Below are 17142 nucleotides of genomic sequence, written 5' to 3'. Positions count from 1 at the left end.
GGATGAAATTTTTTTGAATAGTTGGAAACGTACGGTAAAATAGAGCAAAGTCAGCATGATTTCATCAAGGGGAAGTCATGCCTGACTGAGGAAGTAGCAAGCAGGTTAGATTAAGGAGAGCCAATGAATGTTATCTACCTGGTCTTCAAGAAGGCCTTTTACAAGGTGCCACACAGGCTACTGAGAGAGGTAAGGGTCCATGATGTTAGAGGAAAGATGCTAGCATAGATAGAAGCTTGGCTGTCTGGCAGAAAGCAGAGAGTGGTGATAAGAGTCCTTCTCAGAATGGCAGCTTAGTGTTTCGCAAGGCTTAGTGCTGAGAGCACAACTTTTCACTTTATGGATTAATGATCTAGATGAAGGAACTGAGGGCAGGCTGGCTAAGTTTGCAGACAGCACAAAGTTTGTTAGAGGGATAGGTAGCATTGAAGTGAAGCAGCTGCAGGGACTCCCACAGTTTAGGAGAGTGGGCGAAGAAGTGACAGATAGAGTACAACATCGGAAAGTGTGAGGTCATGCATTTTAGAAGAATACAGGCATGACTATTTTCTAAATGGGGGAAAAAATTTAGAAATCTGAAGCGCAAAGAGACTGCTCGATCAGGATTGTCTCAAGCTAAGCTTGCAGGTTGAGTCAGTAGTTAGGAAGGCAAATGCAATAATGGCGTTTATTTTGAGAGGACTTGAATATAAAAACAGGGATGTCCTTCTAAGGCGCTGGTCAGACCACATTTGGAGTATTGGGCACAGTTGGGCCCCATATCTCAGGAAGAACATACCGGCTCTGCAGCATGTTCAAAGGAGGTTCACAAGAATGGTCCCCGGATAGCTTAACGTATGAGGAATGTTTGAGGACCCAGTCTATACTCGACAGTGTTTAGAAGGATGAGGGGGAATCTAATTGAAACATACAGAATACTGAATGGCCTGGACAGAGTAGATGTTGGAAAGATGTTTCCATTGGTAGAAGAGACTAGGACCTAAAGGTGCAGCCTTAGAGTAAAGGGGAAGACCTTTTTAGAATGGAGATAAGGAGAAATGTCTTCAGCCAGAGAGTGGTGAATCTATGGAATTCATTGCCACAGAAAGATGTGGAGGCCAGGTAGCTGAGTGCATGAAGACTGATATAGATAGATTACTTTAGTGTAGAAACAGGCCCTTCGGCCCAACAAGTCCACACCGACCCTCCGAAGAGCAACCCACCCAAACCCATTCTGCTACATTTACCCCTTCACCTAACACTACGGGAAATTTAGCATGGCCAATTCACCTAACCTGCACATTGGGTTTTTTTTTGGACTGTGGGAGGAAACTGGAGCACCCGGAGGAAACCCACGCAGACACTGGGAGAATGTGCAAACTCCACACAGACAGTTGTCAGAGGTGGGAATTGAATCTGGGTCTCCGGCGCTGTGAGGCAGCAGTGCTAACCACTGTGCTGCTTGTTCTTGAGTATCAAGGCTTATGGGGAAGAAAGTGGGAGAATGGAATTGAGAAACTTATCAACCATGATTGAATGGGAGTGCAGACTCAATGGGCTGATTGGCCTAATTTCTACTCCTATGTCTTATGGTCTTCTAGACCAACTCTAAGCCCCTCACTTGTATAACTCATTTGACAAGGATTGTTTCTACCACTGTGCCTCCTAAAAATGTAGGCTTCTGTTATGGCTAGTCTTGCTTCCCCTCAGTTGTTTGGCATGTCTCTGGTGGAAACGACTGTGCAGAGTTGTACTGTAAACAGCAACCAGTGACAAATTTTGACGTGTTCTGCCTATTACTTAGAGCAGTGCACATAGTTGAAGCATTGTTTAACTACTTTAGTGGTCACATTGAACTCGCTACCACGGCTACTCAGTTTCTGGGTTCACTAATCTAAGATGAAGGAGCAGAAAGAAGCCATTGGAAAGAGATCATGGCTGATTTGATAATCTTTAAGTCCACTTTCCCACCTTTTCTCCATAACCCTTGATTTCTTTACAATTAAAAATCTGTTTATGTCAGCTTTAAATATACTGAACAACTCAGCCTTGCAGTAAAGAATTCCATAGTTTCACTACACTCCAAAAGAAGAAATTTCTCCTCACCTTGGTCCTAATTGGGTGACCCCTTTCTCTGAGATTATGCCTTCTGGTTATAGACTTTCCCACAAGGGAAACAACCTCTATATACCTGTCCTGTCAAGCCCTTGCTGAATCTTACGTTCATTGTAAAATTGAACAATATTCATCAAGTACTTTCCCAGTCCACTCCAGCCAATTCAGCCCTCATTCCTTTGTAATTACCCTAAAAGATATGTCCAGTACGTTTGTTTCTGATTCATGTTTCTCAAACTTAATGCTAAGTTCTCCCATGTTATGGTCAGTTTCCTCTGGGCTCATTTACTTTGAGGTCGTTTATTAAACTTGCCTCATTACACACCATCAGATTCAAATCAGCCTGATCATTGGATGGATCCACAAAATATTATTCTAGAAACCTGCTGAGTATGCTTTATGAATTACAAGTACTTCTGCCAATTTGATTTTGCCAATCTACATTACAACTAAAGCCTTGGCTCAAACATGGAAATATATCGCTGTTATGGATCGTACCTCCTCTCACTACTGCAGTATTTTTGTCCAAGTCAGGATGGTAAGTGGCTTGGAAAGGAATTTATAGGTGGTAGTGTTCCCATGCATCTGCTCCTTTGGTCCTTCTAGACAGTAGTGGTTGAAGGTGTGGAGATGCTGCAAATATAGCTTTGGTGCATTTCAGCTGTGCATCTTATAGATTATATCCACTACTGGTGATGTGTGTTTGTGATGAAGGGAGCGTTTGTGGATGTGGCGCCAATCAAGCGAGATGTGTCAATCAAGCGAGCTGCTTTGTTCTGGATAGTGTCAAACTTCCTGATTGTCATTGGAGCTGCATTCATCCAGGCATTTCATCACACTCCTGACTTAGAATCACAGAATCCCTAAAGTTTGGAAACAGGCCATTCGGCCCATCAAGTTCACACCAACCCTCTGAAGATAATCCAACCAGACCTTTGTAGATGGTGAAGAGGCATTGATGAATGAGAAAGTGAATTACTTTTTGCAGAATTCTTTCTTCTGACCTTTCTTGTAGCCACAGTACTTTATATGGCTAGGTTAATTCAGTTTCTGGTCAATGATAAACCACTCCTCCAGGATGTTGATAGGGGATTCATTCATGAGAAATAGATGTTGCTGGCTAGGTCAGCATTTATTGCCTGACCCCATTGTCCAAAGGGCAGTTGAGAGTCAACCACCTTGCTTAGGGTCTGGAGTCACATATATGCTAGACTGTTAGTACGGCAGTTACCTTCCCTCAGGAGCATTAGTGAACCAGATAAATTTTCCTGACAACCGGCAATGGTTTCATGGTCATCATGACCTGGAATTAAGCCTGGGCCCTGGGATTAATAATCTATTCATAATACCACAAGGTCATTGCCTTGCCAAAAGGAGGTTTCAGCAGTGGTAATGCCATGGAATGGGAAGGGGAAATAGTTAGATTTGCTTCTTATTAGAGATGATCATTGCCTGACACTTGTCTGGTGAAAATGGCACTTGCCAACTTAAGCTTGGATATTCTCCTTGTCTTGCATCATTTGGATATGCACTGCCTCAGTATCTGAGGAGTCATGAATGAACTAAATGAGTACTGAAAGTTGTGCAATCAACAGCGAACATCTCCACTTCTGACCCTATGTTGAAGGGGAAGTTTTCGGTGAAACAGTGAAGATGGTTAGGCCTGTGACACTACCCTGAGGAATTTCTGCTGAGATGTCCTGAATCTCTGAACAACTGACCTCCAACAGTCACAACCATCTTCTTTTGTGCGAGGTATGACTCTAATTCTAAACTGTAAATGAAGAGTTTTCCCAATTCCGACTGATTCCAATTTTTCTAGGGATTATTGATGGTCCACATGGTCAGTTGTGGCCTTGATTTCAAGAGTGAAATAACTCCACAAAGTCTGGTATCCTATCACCAAGTCACCCTTTAGTTACACTTGTATAGTACTTGACACTGGTCTGGCTTCCTCAGAACCAGCTTTGAGTGAATAGAACTTCTGGCCCTCCTGTTTATTTCAGTCTGTCAGGACTCCCTGACTGGAGCAGATTAATTGCCTCAATCAGGGAACTCCTATTCTATGAGGTCCACCTTTCTGACCTCATTGTGATCACTACATCTCTTCTATTCTAAAGTCCAAGGACGTAAGCATTTTTTTTGTAGCCTCTCCTGGGGCGTTTTCACAACGGGTCTGGTTCCTGTGGCTCAGCCTCAGATATGGGCAACCAGGCCGTAGCCTGCCTCTTGTGCTCAGTGCATTTTGGAAGAAATTCGACCTGTTTCTCAAGAGGTAAAGACATTTGAGACTATGGTACTCACTGTATCCATCTCAGACTTAGAGGTTTCTTCACTGCCAGATGGAGGGGGAAAAACACATGGGTTCTGACTTCCTTTCCAGTTGTTCTGAGGGACCAGGTATGTTTTGCTGTTGCCTCGATCAGGAGTTTGCAGCCTTCGTGTGGGTCTATTCCTTTTTCAAGACTGCCTCACCTACCCAAACATTGTAGATTAGATTATGGGACCTGACCTTGCGTCGACTATGCCTCTTACCAAGGCAGAGCTATTTCTGTAGTATCAGCACAAACTTCATCCACTGAAGTTCACTGTCTCTTGCTTAGAGGACTCTTATATCCAGTATCGGCATTCCTGATGCTGTTTCACAGTACTCACCAGGTCAGGAACCTTTTCCCCAATACCAACACTGCTGGAACCAACCCTGTAGTTCCATGAAAGGCGATTTTATAATTAAATAGGAACCGGGACAGTTTGGAATCAAATGAGGCTGTAGGCTGTTTCTTTGAGCCTGCCTTCAAATTTTGGACTGCTCTTTTCACCAGTCCGCTGGACCATAGATGGTATGGAGCTGTCCTTGTATGCCAAATTCCATTCGGCTTTAGAAAATTCCCTGCTGGTGATGTATTACAGAACATTCATACATAACCTGCCCTCTATCCTGACAACCTTATATCTACTATTGAAAAGGGTCAGCCATGGAAATGGTCTTATAGCCAAGAGGTAGCCGTTAGGGAAGTGAAGAAGCAGCTATCATCTAAGGTATTGGCACACTATGATCCCAAGTAAGATCTGATGCTTACATGCGATGTCTTCCCATACAGTATCAGGGTAGCATTGGCTCTCAGATGGCCAAATGGAGAGGAATGTCTAATAACGTATGCTTCCCTGACTTTGGCTGTTAGAGTGCAAATAAACCCAGATAGAGAAGGAAAGTTTAGCAGTCATCTTTGGCATGAGAATGTTCCATCAATACCTTTACAAACATAAACTTTTAATTATAATGGACCTCAAACCTCTCATTCCCTGCTGGTAAATGACAGTTTATTGTCTGTGACCAAGACTTCTGGAGCCCATGCGTTGCAAATGATGCTTGCAGCTTTTCTATCATCATCATCCTAGTTTTGACAAATGACCTGAGCATGTCCAACCACTTTGGGTGTCCACAATGACTAAGAATGTTGAGTCCATAAAGGAGCTGGCGTAATTGACATGTAATTGAGTCTAGGGTTTACCTGGCCATTTATACGAATGTGGGAAGCTGTCCTCTTTGGCACTCTGACCACTGCCCACTGCCCCACCAAATTGGCTATGTCTCCGTCCAATCCTGGCCACCAGACAAAGTCTCACCAACATTTTCATTTTGGAAACCCTGGATGACCTTAGTAGAGTTCAGTTAGTATCTGGCAGCATCTTTGCTCTGAATAATCACTCTTGCTCCCCAGAATAAAATGCCGTCCTCTATGGTAATCTGGTCTTGCCGTGTCCAGAAACACTTTGGTTCTGGTTTGATGGCCCTTTTGTTTCCTCCATTACCACCACCTGCTTTAGTTTTGCCAGGACTGGATCTTTTTGTGTCCATAGTCTGAGTGTGTCAGTGGTGACCAGCAGGAAGCCCAGAAGGTTTCAAACCAGAACAGACTCTTACACCACCGGTGGTACCGTCACTGGATCTGCCACTGGGACATGGCTCAAAACAATCGCATTTGCGAATTGGCCACCCAAACAGTGTTCCAACTTGTAACTGTATGTACTTAGAATGAGAGTCCACTGCTGAATTCAACCTTGTCCTCTTTGAGTATCCTTAGCAGAGGTTTGAGGTCCATTATAATTAAAAGTTTATGTTTGTAAAGGTATTGATGGAACATTTTCATGCCAAAGATGACTGCTAAACCTTCCTTCTCTATCTGGGTTTATTTGCACTCTAACAGCCAAAGTCAGGGAAGCATACGCTATTAGACATTCCTCTCCATTTGGCCATCTGAGAGCCAATGCTACCCTGATACTGTATGGGAAGACATCGCATGTAAGCATCAGATTTTACTTGGGATCATAGTGTGCCAATACCTTAGATGATAGCTGCTTCTTCACTTCCCTAATGGCTACCTCTTGGCTATAAGACCATTTCCATGGCTGACCCTTTTCAATAGTAGATATAAGGTTGTCAGGATAGAGGGCAGGTTATGTATGAATGTTCTGTAATACATCACCAATCCAAGGAAAGACATAAACTCCAGTACACATGTGAGAGCTTTGGCAACTTTGATCGCCCTCACTTATCTTCGAATGGGTGCAACCTGGTTTTGTCAACTTTGTAGCCCAAGTAAGTCACTTGGGGTGCCTGGAACACATTTGTCCATTCTAAGGCTTATGCCTGTCTTAGAAAAACATCTAAGCTCTATGTCCAAGTTCTCTAAGTGCTCTTTCTGGTCATCCCTATTATTAGAACATCATCCAGATAAATGGTGACCTGGAGAAGACCTTGTAAAATGTTCCCCATCTGCTGAAAAATGGCACAGGCTGATACCCCATATGGCAGTCTTGTATATTCTTGAATATTTCTGGGAATCGTCATCTAACTGCAATTTCAAGTACGCATGGCTCATGTCCAGCCTCGTGAACGACAGCCCCACCTCCCCCCACCCACATTACGTATAAGTCCTCTAAGCGAGGGGTTGGATATTTACACAGCTGCGAGAAGATGTTTGCCATTTGTTTAAAATCCCCACAAAGGTGAACCAACCCGTCAGGCTTCAGAGTTGGTACGACTCGTGCTGCCCATTCTGCAAACTTTTTTTTTCTGATGATCCCTTTGCTTTTCAGCCTTTTCATTTCTTCCTCTACATAAGACAAATGGCATTGGGAGAGCCTTGCAGAATCGTGGAATTGGTTCCTAGTCAACATGCAAGATGAACTTGGCTCTCCTTATAGTCCTGAGACCTTCCTGAAAAACTTCTGCTTATTTAATTAGGACTTCACTCAGGCAGCCATTTCTTAACTGAAAAATGTTAAGCTAGTTGAGGTGAATCTTTCTCAACCAATTTCACCCCATCAGCTTGGAACCAAGCTTTTTACTACAATAAGTAGTAATTGAACCAGCTGCTTCTCATAAGAAATCGGAACCAAAGTTGTACCCTTCATCTGTAAAGGTCCCCTGGTGTAGGTTCTCAGTCCAGCTAAGGTCTTATGCAAATTTAAGGCTGGAATCCACAGCAAGTTTTGTTAAAGACTGGTTCTACAATATTGATACAGCTGTGCTGGTATCAATCTCCATCAGAAGCGGGTGACCATTTAACCAGATGTTTATTTTTGGTTCTGATTTGGATGTTGCTCAGCAATTTAACTGTTCTAAGCCAGATGTAGGTTAGCTTTCTAGGGTGTGTGCACTCCTGGATACCAACCTAAAAGTTCTCTTACTCCATTCAAGTTGACTGGGACTCCTTTGCTGTCTTGAATCTGTGTAATGGCAGCAACTGCAATGGCTTGCCAGCTTGGATCCTGAAGAAAATTTTAACTGTTTGGCTGAAGCTTGACTTTGTTTTGGGGTTTTGCTGTGGCCTGATCTAGAGTCTCTCTGCTTAAGATATGACCTGAGGGAAGCTATGCAATTGCCTTCACTGAAGTGGTGTTCCCCAAACTCAGTCAGACTGGTGAGGGTGTCCACTCTCATCGGCATTCCCTATAACTCCAATGCTCCACTTGTCGCATTTTCTAATGACAAAGCCAGTTGTACTACCTGTTTGAAGTCCAGTTGGACTTCAGCAAGTAGGCCCTTTTGCATGATTACATCATTAATTCCACATACCAAACAGTGCCCCAGCATCTCATTAAGGATTAAACTAAAGTCACATGCCTCTGCAAGTCATCTTAACCTCCTCAAAAATCCAGACACACATTCCCTTGGTTCTTGAGCTGCTGAGTAAAACCGATACCATCTCAGAATTAGAGGAGCCTTAGGGTCCTATTATTTCTTAACTAAATCTGTCAGCTCTTAATCTGGTCCCTCAGGAAATGTTAAACTTCTAATAACTGAAAATGCTGTGGATCCACAAGCTGTCAAGAGAATTACTCTTTGCTTTTCATCTGTCCCAATGTCACTTGTCCAGAAAAATATTGCATTTCTTCCACATACTGAACCCAGTCTTTGATAGCAGGTTTGAATAAGTCAAGCTTCCCAAATAATAGCATAATGCCAGATATGCTTACTCCAACTCAAAGACGACTGTTGCAAGAGAACTTCAGAAGCGTATATTTTTACTTTCGTCACCATTGAAATAACTCCATGGAAGCCAGTATCCCATCACCAAGTCACCCTTATTTACACGTGCACAGTTCTGGACACTGGTCCACCTTCTTCAGAGCCAGCTCTCTGTGAACAGAACCTCTGACACTCCTGTTTATATCTGTCAGTCAGGACTCCCTTGTTGGGGCTGTTAACCTGGTCAAATCAGGAAACCCGTATTCTTTGAGGTCCATCTGGCTGACCTCATTAAAATCACTACAAAGCTTACTCACATTCTCCCCACATTTAGAATTTAACTCTTTTGTGGATGTTTGAACCAAGGCTATAATTAGGTCAGGAGCTGAGTGGCCCTGGTGGAATCCAAACTGGATGTCATTGGGCAGGTGGTGCTTGGTAGCACTGTTGATGACTCTTTCCACCACTTTACTGACAATCAAGAGAAGACTGAATAGGCAGTAACTGGCCGGATTGGATTTCTCCTGCTTTTTGAGTCCAGGACACAAGTGGACAATTTTCCACATTCCACTACATGCCAGTGTTATAGACGTACTAACAGCTTGGCTATGATTTCAGCAGGTTCTGGAGCTCAATCCTTTTGCTGAAATGCTGTCAGATCCAAAGCCTATGCAGTATATAGTTGCTTTCAACCATTTATTGATATCATGTGGAGTGAATCTAATTGGTTGAAGACTGACATCTGTGATGCTAGGCACTACTGGTTGAGGCCAAATTGCTTTGTTTACTCAAACCTTATCTTTTGCACTGATGTGGATCATTTGAGGATGGATGTATTTGTGGAGACTCCTCACCCAGTGAGTTGTCTAATTATCTGCCACCATTCACCAATGCATGTGTCAGGACGTCAGAGCTGTTGTTTGTGGTTGACTGTGATCCATTTTTTGTGGGATCACTTAGCTCTATCACTTGCTACTTTGCTGTTTTTCAAGTAATTTTGGTTTTTGTAGCTTCAACAGGCTGACACTATTTTCAGGAATGCTGTTGCTGCTCCTGGCATGCCCTCCTGCACTGTAGATTGAAACCATCTCTGCTGATGGCCAAGGAAGAAATGCCACAGGCCCCTGGCATTGAAAGGACTGTCAATGACCAGGCACCTGCTCAGCTCCAGTTGGGAGAAGTACTGTATTAATGGCCTTCTCATTGGCCATTAATAACTTCATCAAGATGCATAAGCTGACACGCTATTAGCAGGCAGGTTTGTCAGAGACACTTACTAAACAGATTGACAAAGCACTATTTGAACTGTGCTAAGGGATGCCATGAATAAGCTGGCACCTTTTTTGATAGAGGAGTCCAGCACATTCGGTTCCTTTTGATTTGGGCACTGACTTGTACTCTACCACTGTAACCATTGATGCTCAGCACCAAGAACAAAGTGACAGAGGACTATGGGGTGGCACGGTGGTTCAGTGGTTAGCACTGTTGCTTCACAGCACCAGGAACCCAGGTTCAATTCCACCCTTAGGTGACTGTGCAAACTCCACACTGACGTTCTCCCTGTGTCTGTGTGGGTTTCCGCTGGGTGTTCCAGTTTTCTCCCACAGTCCAAAGATGTGCAGATTAAGTGAATTGGCCATGCTAAATTTCTCATAGTGCTCAGAGATGTGTAGGTTAGGATGCTGCCTGAACTGCTGTGCTCTTCCAGCACCACTAATCCAGAATCTGGTTTCCAGCATCTGCAGTCATTGTTTTTACCTAGGTGCATTAGTCAAGGGAAATGTAAAAGTAATAGGGTAGGGGAATGGGTCTGGGTCGGATATTCTTTGGAGGGTCAGTGTGGACTTGTTGGGCCTAATGGCCTGTTTCCACCCTGTAGGGAGTATATGATATCACTCCAGGTGCCCCTTTCTTCACAGGTGTTGCCAGTGCCGTAAGAAGTCTTCTAGAAGTCTCCTCTCAGGAAACTCCAGTGGTGTTGGATTCTCAACCCGCACTCTGCATGTGACCCTCAACCCTGTGGAAGTTCAGGCCAAGATGGGTGAATGTGCATCTGGTCTGAATCCTCTCTCAGAATGTCTGCATCCTCTAATCACAAATGCCCTCGACTTGCCTGCTCAAAGCTCCAAGGCCAACAATCTATACTACAGAGCAGATTCCTTCTACCTTGGCTGCAGACCCTGGGACAAAACCTAGTTATAGTGGGAGGAAAAGGGAAAAGAGAATCTTCTGATGGGACAAAAGTGGCAAGGGTGAAATTTATTTTAAATCATTTATAAACATATGCACTTTTCATTATCAGCCAAGTAACTAACTGTCATTGCAGTGGTTGCTGCAAGAATGAAGGTAGAGAGGCTAAATATTTTTAGTACCACACAATATTCTAAACCTGACTGAAGGATAGCTATTATTTTCATAGTTCCTTTACTAGCATGAAACTTTTGTCATGATTGAATGAGGGATCATTAGATGGTTTGTGAAAGCTTCCATCAGTTTGTCATCTCTACTTTCCCTATTTAATACAAGTTACAAAAGAATAAACTGGTCAGCTGTATTTGCAGTTGGGATTAAACAGGGTACACTGGCCTCTATAGCATCAATACAGCAATGAGAGCTGTTGCTAAATAAATCCTGCCTAATTTCTGCAGTTGACGATGTTGTGCCATGGGATAGTAAAGGTGATGCTCCTGCCTGTGAACGTCCTAATTTTTCCTGTGAAAGACTTCATTGTCCATTATACAGCTTTGTTGTAACTTCTAGTCGTCTGCACGAAAAAAGTCCAAGAATTAAGCTGCACCCTCTTTCTGTACTGTGCTTCAGTGAATTCTCAGATCTGAGCAAGCATGGATACCTCATGTTGAGAACAGACATTCTCTTTTACTTCCTTTTTTTATTGCTTTAACTTTGAGTAATACTATTACTTGATCCTTTCAGGGATATTATAAAGAAATTAGGAATTAAATTCTTCTCAATGACCGATGTAAATCACATGGGAATACAAAAAGTCATGGAGATGATCAACGATTATCTGTATTCAAGGTATGGATTTTAGCAATGTTGAGTTCATTTGCTGTCTATAAAACTAACATAATAGCAATTTGCATTTTCTAGAGTCTTTAATGTAAACAATTCTTAAGGTTCTTCATAGCTGTTCGATAATTATTTTGTCCTTTTTGTTTTTAACTGTGTCTCAACCCACTTATAATTTCTCACTCTGGCATACTATTTAACTTTTTTAGAGTAAAGAAACCAATCCATCTTAGTTTTGACATTGATGGATTCGATCCTGTTTTGGCACCTGCGACAGGAACCCCTGCAGAAGGTGGTCTCACTTACGAACAAGGTATCTTCGTGGCAAATGAAATCCATAAAACAGGTATGGGGGGGGGAATGAATGGAACAAAAAGTAAGATGTTTATATTGTCCGTGCTACTGGCCACTGGGGAAATGTGCAAGTTTAGAAACCTGGGAAACAGTGACATTTTGTGTATTATCAGTTTACTGGGTACAAGTATACCAGAATTTGGATAGCTGAGATAGCTGTTCAAAAAAGGAAACAAAGACAAATGAAAAACATTATCTTTGGTTCATGCTGGATAGTTCATGGTACTTAAATGTAAACTGAAAAGGGCACAAGTCATGTTTTAACTTCAGGAAAGAATTCAAGTCTACAGTAGTTAAACGGAATGCTTTACTATTCTAAATTGTGTAATCACTGCAGTCCATGAGGGAGAAGTTGGGTGGTGAGCCTTATGGGTGCCTCACAACTGGACCTGACCTGCATTCATTAACATCACCCACCCTCACCCAGATTGCTGCTGGTGTTCCATTCTTTACACTACTGGTGGATGACAGAAATGGTATGTCTTGGTCCCTACTGCATTTCCCCTGTGTCATCTGCCTGTGCCACCACCACGTCTGAGGACTATCATGGGGAACTGATGACAAGCTATATGAAATTATTATAATTATCCTTACCATTGGAGATGCTATTGTCTTGGTCTCCTCTCCCTCCACTCTGCCCTAGCATAACCTCTGGTCCAGGACAAAGCCTTCAGTAAAACAACACCCGATATTTGTGTGCTTCTGCCCTTTAATCCTACTCAAATCTCAAGCTGCAGTTTTATGGCTAGCTCTCACTTGACAGTGGGAATCGTAACAAAGCAATTTGTTTGTTTTATTTGTTTGTATCTGAAAATCAATTCTGCTGTGTTGGATGATCCATGTGGAAATTTCACTGTCTGTTTATTTTCAAAGAATATTGGGCCCATCAGATATAATCTTGCCTTTTTAAATTAAGAAAACATGTGATGGTTGAAGTGAATAGCACATATGCATTTAAGTGAAAGTTGGAGAAACACTTGAGGGAGAAAGAAACAGAATGATATGCTGATACTGTTAAATGAAAAGAGGTCTAAGGAAGCTTAAGTGGGGCATAATTGCAGTCACTGATTAGACATTTATATTACACAACTTGAAATAACTTACAAATCCAGACACTTGACAGGATTTGTGTTTAAATTCCTAGACCTGTTTACAGGTGGGCAGTTTTATGTAGTTTGTCCAAAGTGATTTTTAAAAATTCTGTTAGTCTTTGGTGAAAGAATAACTAGATATCATGCATTTAAAAAAAACACCATTGCAACAAAGATACTGGTTTGACTGTAAATAACTTTTGGCTCTTTGTTAGTGTATTAAATGTTAAACCGTATTTCCAAACATAAAAACATAATGCATACAATATATTTATACTTACAGGCCTGCTGTCAGCCATTGATTTAGTGGAAGTTAATCCATCTTTAGGAAAAACTGAAGAAGAAATTACATCTACTGTTAATTCTGGTCGAGATATTATCTTGAAAGCACTTGGTTATTTGACAATATGATTCCACAGCCATTTTTCAATAGAAGGGTAATGGCTTTAAACATTTACCTTCTGAAATATCTCAATTTTGTAGCTTCATGAATCATTTTAATTTCCAAAGAGAAAATTTGAAATTATGTCATATCTTTTAAACTTCGGATGAAATAATAACACTATTTTATAAAGGATTTATAATTTTATATTACTATTAAGTTTTTTGATTGTTTGGCAGAGTGTCCTGGATGAATTAATATCAACTCTCAACAGCTGCAACATGCACTGGCTCCAACTCCATTTCCCTTGTTACTTTATCATATTGAATCTGTTGAACTGAGTTACATCAAGTCACCAGTACAGAAACTTGCCATTTTGGCCCAACTGATTGATGACGCTATCTATGCTTCATACAGCCGCCTTCAGTCCTTTTTTTGTGTTTCAGTTAACCTTTTCAGCAATATTATTCTATTTCTTTCTCCCTCATGTGTTTCTCTAACTTTAAGTGCACACATGCTATTCACTTCCACCTTGACTTGTGGTAGAGTGTTCTGCATTCTTTCCATTCTGGATCTATAAGAAAATCTCCTGAGTTCCTCATTAGATTTATACATGACTATCTTCTAGAGTTCTGGACTCCCTGACAAATAGAAACATTTTCTCTAAATCCATCTTATCAAAATCTTTCATAATCTCAGACCTTTATCAGGTAACTTCTATTTTCTGTAGAGGAGTCCACCCTGTCTTGATAAGTATATCTTCTCTGTGGTATCAACCTAGTTAATTTTCTGCGGATCTTGCCGAGTAACTCAATAATTATAGTCTTCATATTATAAAGTACTCCAAGTGAGGTCTAACCAAGTTTCAGTACAAGTTTAATATAGCTTTTCTGCTTTTTAGTCCCGCTTGATCTGTGTTTGGTGTGCATTTTTAAAAACATGGATTGTGATTGGCGTATCAGGATTCAAGACCACGATGCTTCTCATTTCAACTCATTATTCAATCAGTATGGGTTCTCTTCAATCTTCCTACATTTATCAATATTGAGATTAATTTGCCAGTTACATGTCAATTTTGCAAGTTTATTAAAATCTTGTACTTTGTCACATTTTCCTCTTAACTATACTTCTCAATTAGTCTTCTCTGTAAATTTTAGTATACCCAAGTCCAAATCAATAATGTATACTGAGAACAATGATGGTATAGCAACCATTTATTTATAAAGGATTGCTGACTCTTTGGAACTCAGAGTAGCTACCCTTAAACTGTCTGTTTACTGCTTTGTTGCCGTTTTTTGTATTAGTCCATTCTGGTAGTAGTGTATGTTCTCAGCATTTTGTTCAACTCTGAAGTGTAGTTTTTACCTGCATGCACACTGTCAACAAATTCACATTCTTCTTCCTTCAGAATACTGTTTGACTATGTTCTATTTTCCTTTCAACATAACTAAAACCCTAATCATTGCCTTCACAATCTCAATGATTTCCTCACTGTTCTTCTATCTCTTCCCTTCATAAATTTTAACTAATTTAATGCTCTGCAGCCATACCCATTTTCAACAGACATCACCCCTAAATTTTGTTAAGATCTGGTTAGTTTTTATTTTTAAGTTGCCAAAATTAGAAGTCCTGGTTAATCACTGAAAATAAAACAAGATACCAAAAATCCATGAATTTCCTCAGTAACCCTCCCAGATGTAAGTCACAAAGATTTTTAGAAGTTTGGCTTCTATACAATGGATTTCAGCTTTTATCTTTTGAGGATCTAGTCTGATTCCCTCAAAAGCTGCCTGGAGGCCGCCTTGCTTCCTTCGCCTGCAAATAATTGTCAGGTAACAGGACTCAACTTAGGATGCTGAAATAACTGCCTGCTCTCTTCACCGGAGAGTGCAGCCTACAGGATTCACAGGAAACATTTTAGCATCTAACATCTATTCACTGGCATGATCCCAAATTCCTAGTTGCTCCGAGCAAAATCCCATTCTACATGGACATTTCTTTGCCAATGCCAGTTTCATGGTGTTGGAGCCCATTGTTCTTCAGCTTTGCAGTGCCAACACTGCTTCCCCATGGGCTTCTCAGACCGTGATCTTCCCAACAGCACAAAGGTTGCAATGGTTTGCTGTTTCATCCTCTCTGGACAGGTTCTGTTCACTGTGACCAAACTGCTGTGTGACATGCTAATACCCATTCCTATCCCAAGGCAGGATTTAATCTGTCAAAGCTAGGTACATTTCAGTAGTTTAAATGCTACATTTGTTTAACCAAAAGTCACTCCCACACCACAGTTGCAAAACTGCTTTGGTTCCATACCTAAAACACACAGACAAATATCCAAAATATAAATTCCCTCATTTGCTAAGCTTTGAGAAAAATCCTTCTCCAAATTGAATTCAAAATCCTAGATTTTAAATACCTTCATCAGAATCCTATTCCAGATTTATCCTTGCTCACTCATTCTGCCCAAGTGACTCCACTGCTTGATTCATGCTCTATCTATTATTGCAGTAGAAATTATTATTTCAGATACTCTGCTTCGACTTTTGAAATTATCTCCCAATACTATTTTGTCCAGCTATTTCAAATGCTGCAACTTCAGAAGCTTCAAAACAATAGTTCTGCATCTTCTGTCTACTAGTCTTCTGTTTTCTTCCTTTCATTCCTTACCTCTAAATTGTGCGGGGAATGAAATAGATTCATATGAAAATTTAAGTTTTAAAATCTTCAATGTTATAAATTTAACTATTGTATTTCTACATGAATTCTTCTGAATTTCAACAATGAAAGGAACAGCTATGCTGCTCAATAAGCTGTCAAACACAGTTTGGCAAATTCTAGAAACTAAGTATTTGAATAAAGAATAAAATGTTAATGATTTAGTTAAAAGTTAATGTTGGCATTTTGTGACATGCTGTGTTGGATTTGCTTTTGCAATGCTTAGAAATGTTTATTTTCAGATGTTTTTTCCACAAAATTGTTGGAAGTGTATAGTTAATAACACTTGAAAGGCAGTGTGTAAACAACAAGGTAAACTGTACATCTTACTAACTTAGAGAAAGTGAGGACTGCAGATGCTGGAGATCAGAGCTTAAAAATGTGTTGCTGGAAAAGCGCAGCAGGTCAGGCAGCATCAAAGGAGAAGGAGAATCGACGTTTCGGGCATAAGCCCTTCTTATTAACTTATGAGAGTTAAGGATTTTAATTTCTCCATCACTGATGGTCATGCCTTCAGTCAACTAGCCCCAAGCTCTGAAACAATCTTCCTATAACTTTTCCATCCTAGTTTCTGACTTTAAGACAGTCCTTTAAAACCTAACTCTTTGATTCAAAATGGTAACTGTTTCTCTCTTCACAGATTTGCCAGAACGGTTGAGCTTCTCTGGGTCTTGCTTTTATTCAAAAGAAAATTTAGGTGTGCAAATTTTCTCTTGTATTTTTCTAGTGAATCTCCTAATTCAAACATTGGACTTCTATTTTTCCACATGAACTGTTTAATCTATTTCCAATCCTTTCTTATTCAAAGTTAAGCAACTGAGTAATTAAACTCTGGTACATATTGTCTCCTTTCCCTCACCACGGATCAACACCAATTAAACTGGAGGGGTGCTGCTTCCTACTATCAATTCACTGTGTTTTACATTATTGACAAAATGTATTATCATGCAAAGTTGTTGTTCTGTGCAATTTAGAAAATAATAAACAGACTTTGCAGTTTC

At 40.8% G+C, this 17142-nt stretch overlaps 1 protein-coding gene across 2 annotated transcripts in view; it reads left to right on the top strand.

Moving 5' to 3' along the window:
- Positions 1–17142, top strand: part of LOC140482842 (arginase-1-like) — a 52132-nt gene extending 34990 nt beyond the window's left edge. The window contains exons 6-9 of one of the 2 annotated variants that reach the window (XM_072580529.1): positions 11504–11608; positions 11809–11945; positions 13328–13481; positions 13666–17142. In XM_072580529.1, coding sequence (XP_072436630.1) covers positions 11504–11608; positions 11809–11945; positions 13328–13455 — 370 coding nt within the window. In that variant the 3' untranslated portion in view covers positions 13456–13481; positions 13666–17142. Of the gene's footprint in view, positions 1–11503; positions 11609–11808; positions 11946–13327 lie in introns of both variants that reach the window. The other variant, XM_072580528.1, reaches the window with a different exon arrangement.

This window comes from Chiloscyllium punctatum, chromosome 11 (genome assembly GCF_047496795.1).
Source record: "Chiloscyllium punctatum isolate Juve2018m chromosome 11, sChiPun1.3, whole genome shotgun sequence".
Lineage (NCBI taxonomy): Eukaryota > Metazoa > Chordata > Chondrichthyes > Orectolobiformes > Hemiscylliidae > Chiloscyllium > Chiloscyllium punctatum.
Note: the sequence above shows the minus strand (reverse complement) of the source record. Positions and strands in the feature narration are given on the sequence as shown.